The sequence below is a fragment of the Camelina sativa genome, chromosome 4 (genome assembly GCF_000633955.1).
Source record: "Camelina sativa cultivar DH55 chromosome 4, Cs, whole genome shotgun sequence".
NCBI classification, from domain to species: domain Eukaryota; kingdom Viridiplantae; phylum Streptophyta; class Magnoliopsida; order Brassicales; family Brassicaceae; genus Camelina; species Camelina sativa.
Window position 1 is genome coordinate 18034553 of NC_025688.1, and position 6736 is coordinate 18041288.

The window sequence follows — 6736 nt, forward strand, 5'->3', positions numbered from 1 at the left end:
GCTCTTCTTCGGCGTCTTCTCCTACGAGAATCACGAAGGAAAACCTAACATCTTCTTCTTCTAGCACCTCCTTCACCCTTCTCTCTCTCCCTCTCTCCTTCTCTCTTAACTCTCTCGTCTGTTATTGCATCGCGATCTTTTTTCTTTTTTTTTGTTTCCCCCAAAGTTTCGATTTTTTTTTCTTTTTCTTTTCCGTGTGAAAAAATTTCCCCAATTTGAGATTCTGATAGATCCGGTGGTACAGAGTCATGTCTATGGAGATTTCTTCCGCCGGAGCTTCCGATGATTCGATCCCTTACGTTGAGACAGATCCTTCCGGTCGCTACGGGCGTGTAAGTTTCTCTCTCTTATACGATTTTTGCTTGTTAACTCTTCGCCGATTGGTAAAGTTATTGTTCTGAATTTGATCAATCCCTAAGTTTGATCTCTCTCTCTCTCTTTCGATTGTCTTTCTGAAAAAATGTTTGGACTTTGGTACTCTCTGCTCCATTCAAATGTTGCCATTGCTTTGGTGATATGCTGTGGCTTGTAGTTGTTCTCTGATGACATTTGCTTTGATCAGAGCTTTTTCCTCTGTTTGCATTTTCTAGAGTTGTTGTCTCTTTGAAGATTTTGTTTTTGTTAATTACTGAGATTGCTTCTTGCACATTGGGTTGATTCTCCTACTTTCTAATGGTGTGCAGTTTAAAGAAGTACTTGGCAAAGGCGCAATGAAGACGGTTTACAAAGCATTTGACCATGTTCTAGGAATGGAAGTCGCATGGAATCAGGTTAAGCTCAATGAGGTCTTCAGATCGCCTGAGCCTTTGCAACGCCTCTACTCTGAGGTTCATCTCCTCAAGAATCTCAATCACGAATCTATTATCCGCTACTGCACTTCTTGGATCGATGTCAACCGCAGAACATTCAACTTCATCACTGAGCTGTTCACATCAGGCACCCTTAGAGAGTAAGGAGAACCTTCTAATCTCATGCTTTCTACCAAACAAAAACTTCAACTTCGTGTCTGTGCAGATTCCCATTTTAAAGGAACCTTGTAATCTCTCTTACATCTGCAGGTATAGAAGGAAGTATCAAAAGGTTGATATCAGGGCTATCAAGAGCTGGGCACGCCAGATCTTGAATGGTCTTGCTTACCTGCATGGACATGATCCTCCTGTCATTCACAGAGACCTCAAATGCGATAATATCTTCGTTAATGGCCACCTTGGCCAAGTCAAGATTGGTGACCTCGGATTAGCCGCAATTCTCCGTGGATCACAAAATGCGCACAGCGTCATAGGTATTCTCTCTTCTTTTTGTTTCCTCCATGTTCTTAAACAGAATTTTGTGAGTTCCAGAGTTAACCTCTGCCTTTCACTTAAATATACTATTAGGAACGCCTGAATTTATGGCACCAGAGCTATATGAAGAAGATTACAATGAGCTTGTTGACATCTACTCATTTGGAATGTGTGTCCTAGAGATGCTTACCGGTGATTATCCTTATAGTGAATGCACCAACCCTGCCCAAATATACAAGAAAGTTACAGCGGTAAGCAGAGTGCCTGAGGCTCATCTCAATCATCATTTATCTTTGCAAAAAAATATTTTGATATGTTAACTTTGCTTTGATGCGGATTTGATTCAGGGGAAGTTGCCTGAATCTTTCCATCTAATCCAAAACATGGAGGCCCAACGTTTTGTTGGTAAATGCCTGGAAACTGTGTCAAGAAGATTGCCTGCAAAGGAGCTCTTGGAGGACCCATTCCTTGCCGCAACTGATGAGCGAGATTTAGCGCATCTTTCTAGATTGCCGCCACAACTGGCTATCCAGAATTTGGCTGCAAATGGAACGCTGTTAGAGCATCCGCCGTCAACGAGTGATCCAACTAGAACGACAGATATGTCTATAACAGGAAGGATGAACTCAGAAGACCATAATATCTTTCTTCAAGTACAGATTTTGGATGGCGATGGTACGTTAAAGTTCTACTTACTAGAAATTTCTTGTCTGGTTTGTTTGGTACATGAATATTGTTGGGTTGCTAGAAACTTGCTCATCTGAACCGAGCTACAGGATTTGGAGCAGCTTAGTATTAGCTGTTGATCATAGGAAATAAATGAACTATTAGCTTCTGATTTTTGGGTAACCTGAATGGTGAAACTTTGATTTAAGAATCACCAATGGAAAATGTTTTTATGAAAATGTTTGGCTGTGTCACAGGTCACATGAGGAACATTCAATTCCCGTTCAACATATTAAGTGACACACCTCTAGAAGTAGCTTTGGAGATGGTGAAAGAGCTTGAGATCACTGATTGGGATCCTTTGGAGATCGCTTCAATGATAGAAAATGAGATATCTTTGCTCGTCCCCAACTGGAGGGCCAATGACTCTTCTATCCGGCACGAAAGCTTTGGTCATGAAGATGAAGAGGAAAATGAAGATGCAGAGGAAAGAACGCGCCTTTTCTACTCTGCTTCTTCCTCTCACGACTCTCCTGTAGCAGTTGAAGACAACAATGACGGTTCTAGTAACGATGTAATGGACGGTAGTAGCAGAAGCTCTAACAATTGGTTGAATGCTTCAACATACCACTACTCACCTGCAATTGATGATGATCAAAGTCAGCATCAGCGGAGACGAGTAAGGCTACAACAGAAAATGAGATCGCTGGTGGACACGAGAACACAGGTGCTACACCGATCGCTCATGGAGTTGATCAACAAGCGCCGTGGGCGTGGCTTCGACTCGAACTCTAACGAGCTACAACATCAACCGTCATCCACTAATTTCATTCGAAGATGTTGATAATAGGATTTGAGAGAGCCTTTTGTGGCGCTTTCATGATAAAAGACAGATCTTCATATTGGTACTAGCATTTTGCTTTGATGATATTATATGAAACTATTGTTTAGAGTCCTTTGCATATATATGATATATTCTTAAGGAAGTCTTACCTTTGCATATATGAAACTATTAGGTTCATCATAATATATGTCTGACTCATATTGATGAGATCGTCATACATATATGGAAGTGTTTTTGTTTCTTTAATCTTGATACGGAAGTTGTTTATCTTCTCGTATCAAATGTAGTGGCAGTTGAACAATTTAACAAACGAAAATGCAAACGTAGCAATAAAGAAAGAGATACTTGTTATTTGTAGTGAACTTAGATTGGTTTTCCTATTCGTTGAAAACTATAACATTTACCTTTAAATACTATATATAAGATGACATAATCTATGAAATGGTGATTATTATACAGTTGATCATATAAGAATAGGCAATATTTAAAAGAAATTTGCGTTAATTAGGTTATCTAACCGCATGCATCCAAACAAATCACGTATTTAAAAACTTAATCACAACTGCACATTCTGATCTCATCTTCATTCAACACTAACTAAGACTTTAGAGACAGGGAGAGAGAAGAGCAAAACAATGGAGAGCAAAGGGCCATCGCCAATAGTTCCACTTGTGCTTGTGGTACTCTTCGGATGGATCTTATGCGGCTCATACGTTATCACTCTATTAGAGGATTATATATTACCATTCTTACAAACCGGAACATTCATCGTAGGAATCTTTCTCTTGCTTCTCCTTTTGCTTCTACATGTCTTATCTTCTTCTTGGATCTCTCCATGGCTCCCTTCTATTCTCCTTTTACCATCTCCTCCCTCCACGACTTCCACTGACTCAGACAGCTTTGGCCTTGGATCTTTTCTTCTGCTTTCACTTTTTTTCATCTCCTTCTGGTTTTTTCAGTCACTCTCTAATTAGTGCTTGTTCTACTTGTACATATATAGTTTCTCTCCACTCCATGGGAATTGTATTTGCTTGATTGTTCATGCAAAATATTGCTTAGGTATATGTTGTACATCTTATAGAAAAGACTAGATGGATCATGCAAAGATTCCAACATATAATATTTGAAGAATTTTATAATTTATGTTTAAACTATTAACTACTGCATTAGCCTTGTTTTATTTTCCATATTTACCAAAATTAGTAGCCTCGTGGTTTGTCACCACAAAGTTTATGTGTATTACATGCTATATATATTGACAAAAAAATTCAATACAACACATTTAATTACATGACAAAAGCCACGACTGCGTGATTCGATCCGAATCCAAATTTGGAAGCTCCGACATATGTTAAATTGGGAAACAACCCATTCACTCTAGTAATCTATATCAGTAACCAACTAACCATAATGTAACCATTGTGATATCATCTGCTTAGACATTACCAAGGAAGAATACTGTATATATATATATATAGTCAGTAACCATAATGTGACCAATGACGATAGGTTCCACATTAACATTACCAAGGAGGAAAATAAATCCAAGAAATACAAAAAAAAAGTGTCAGAGCGGATACTATTGATTACATCTGCATATACTAAAGTTTGGTTACCCTCCACATATAAATACTATTGATTTTGATAACTTAGGAAATGAGTTAGGACTTGCATAAAAGAAACTGAATTATCTTGATGCAAAAAGTTAGTGATTGTGGCTGTCGTCTTTGCATCCAACCTCATTAACGTACCAAAATACTATGTTACTTTCGTTATTTTAAAAATATAATCATATGTAATATTATTCGATTGGACTTTGAACCTACTTTTTGACAATTTTTTCTCTTATATGTGTATATATGTTTCTGGCATCCCATAACCATAAGTTAGTTGAGCTCACTGCTGACTTCTATTTTTTCCCCACAGATAAACGTGGGTGACATGTACCTTTTTTAGGAAATTTCTTAAGTACAAGACGTATGAAGATTTTTTTTGAAAAAACTATTTTTTTTTTTTGGATTATACGTATCTTGTACTTTCAGACATGTGATGATTTTGAGACTTCATTTTGTTCTTTTGGATTTTAATCAAGAAAAACAATTTTAGCTATATTGTTCTTTCTTTATAATAATAGCTTGTACGCCTTCGCAATGACCTGTCAGCAATCGCACCATTCATTTGTTTCGTACTCCTAATTATATCGCACCAGAAAGAATTTTGTGCATCTCTTGATAGGCAAAAAGGTCGCTGATTGCTTAGCCACGCTAGACGAGGAGACTTAATTTTGGTTTTCCTCATTTTGTATTAACTCCGTTTTAACTTTGTCCTGAAAAATGTTAAAAAATTTGGCCATGCTAAGTTGGATTTTGAAACCTTATCTTACAGTTCTCCCAGATCCCTTATTTTTGTCCATCTCCCACTCTATTGTGGTCCAAATCAAGAACGTGTATACACAGTATACCAACTGTTGTTGGCCCCAATCATATGAGATAAAGTATTAATGTGTACGTCTTGTTTCTTATATGTCAATTGTCAAGTGTCACTCATTCATTTCTAGTTCCTACTATTTAAAAATAAACGATGTGATTCTTGCTAATCCGAAACTCGATCAATGACTTCAAAGTTTGTTTCTAATCTTCAAGAAGGAGACTACTTCTTCTCTCTAATTAAAATTTGTTAAGCATATTCAAAAACGGTGAAACTTTGGACTTGGTCTAGGTCTCTCGGATTAGGACATCTCTTGGTATGTTTTCTTTTCAGGTTTTATATATTTGTATTATACTCAAATTGATGATAAAATAGTAAAAGCGTGTAAACATATATAATATAGAAAAGACTCATGAAGTAAACAAACTAAATGATCGAAACATGTGTGACTGTATATGTGTTCGTTACTTCGAACGATATCAATCAAAATGATGACTGTGTTTGATGATGAACAAATTAAGATCATGATCAACTTATAGTTTAGAATTAGGAAGAGGCAAAGAATTGATATCAAAAACTTTAAAGATGAAACGAGAAGGATGAATAGAAAAGTGAGTGTGAAGAAGAGAACCAACGGTCGCGATGAGGTCTCTCTTTACTTGTTTGGTGATGCCTCCCATCGACACAATCTCTCCATATGCAGCTGCGTCTTTGTTCCCACCAAACACTATCTCTACTGATCCTTTCAAAACCACCATCACTAACTGCAATGTACATATATATTTCGTTTATTTAATATGTTAACATATAAAATTTGGAAGATCCACGTACATCTTCACAGCACATAAAGGTCAAAATCTTTTAGGAAACAAAATCTTGGCCACATGCTAGTATCTAATATTCATAATTTCTCATTAGCATAGATCGATGTTTCCTTTTTTGTACTTACAACTAATTAACTTCTTCTTTTTTCGGGTCAAGTTTGCATATATATAAAAAATAACTATGAAGTTGACTTTTATTTAAATAGAAATTTCGAATCAATTTACGTGAAAAATGTAAACAATGCTATAGCATCCCAAAAAATTAAATAATATCATCTGCCTTCCGTTTTTTCATTATTTAGAAAATTCAAGGATCACTCAATTATTATCTTAGAGAGTATTTTCCAACAGGAAACAAAAAGAACTCTATCCATTTTGAAATATTGTCTTCTTTACAATAAAATAAAAAGGAGATATTTGAGTCTTGATGGGGAAAAGTAATAAAAATGATAGAAAAGACACTAAAATAATTTTCTTTCGAAAAAAAAAAAGACACTAAAATAATTTTCTTTTTTAGTTCATGTGAAAGGCTCTTGACTATTGAGTTTTCCATAAAGTGACAAAAGTTCATCTGAGATATAAATAAAAACGCATTTTCAGGTCCGTTTTTTGGGTTTAAAATCTTTAAAAGAGAGAGATTTTTTTTTTTTTTTTTTTTTTTTTTTTTTTTTTTTTTTTTTTAAAAAAAAAAA

At 35.9% G+C, this 6736-nt stretch overlaps 3 protein-coding genes across 3 annotated transcripts in view; 1 reads left to right on the plus strand and 2 right to left on the minus strand.

Annotated features, from left to right (window-relative positions):
* On the plus strand, window positions 7-2935 carry LOC104780998 (probable serine/threonine-protein kinase WNK5). The gene is made up of 6 exons (XM_010505558.1): window positions 7-332; window positions 684-949; window positions 1059-1282; window positions 1377-1534; window positions 1631-1958; window positions 2207-2935. Exons 1-6 carry the CDS (start codon window positions 249-251, stop codon window positions 2791-2793), a joined length of 1647 nt encoding a protein of 548 aa, XP_010503860.1. The 5' UTR covers window positions 7-248; the 3' UTR covers window positions 2794-2935.
* Window positions 3391-3984, minus strand: LOC109132599. Its single transcript, XM_019244353.1, has one exon. The coding sequence runs from the start codon at window positions 3731-3733 to the stop codon at window positions 3527-3529; it is 207 nt and encodes a 68-aa protein (XP_019099898.1). The 5' UTR covers window positions 3734-3984; the 3' UTR covers window positions 3391-3526.
* LOC104780999 (macrophage migration inhibitory factor homolog) overlaps window positions 5588-6736 on the minus strand; it is a 1867-nt gene continuing 718 nt past the window's right edge. The window contains exon 2 of the mRNA XM_010505559.2: window positions 5588-5984. Within this exon, the coding sequence (XP_010503861.1) occupies window positions 5754-5984 (231 nt within the window). The 3' untranslated portion in view covers window positions 5588-5753. The remainder of the gene's footprint in view (window positions 5985-6736) is intronic.

Coding starts and splice junctions, on each gene's coding strand:
- LOC109132599 (XM_019244353.1), bottom strand. CDS start 3,733: ATGAAAAAAAGTGAAAGCAGAAGAAAAGATCCAAGGCCAAAGCTGTCT.
- LOC104780998 (XM_010505558.1), top strand. CDS start 249: ATGTCTATGGAGATTTCTTCCGCCGGAGCTTCCGATGATTCGATCCCT. Junction 950..1,058: donor ACATCAGGCACCCTTAGAGA/GTAAGGAGAACC, acceptor TTACATCTGCAG/GTATAGAAGGAAGTATCAAA. Junction 1,535..1,630: donor TATACAAGAAAGTTACAGCG/GTAAGCAGAGTG, acceptor GATTTGATTCAG/GGGAAGTTGCCTGAATCTTT.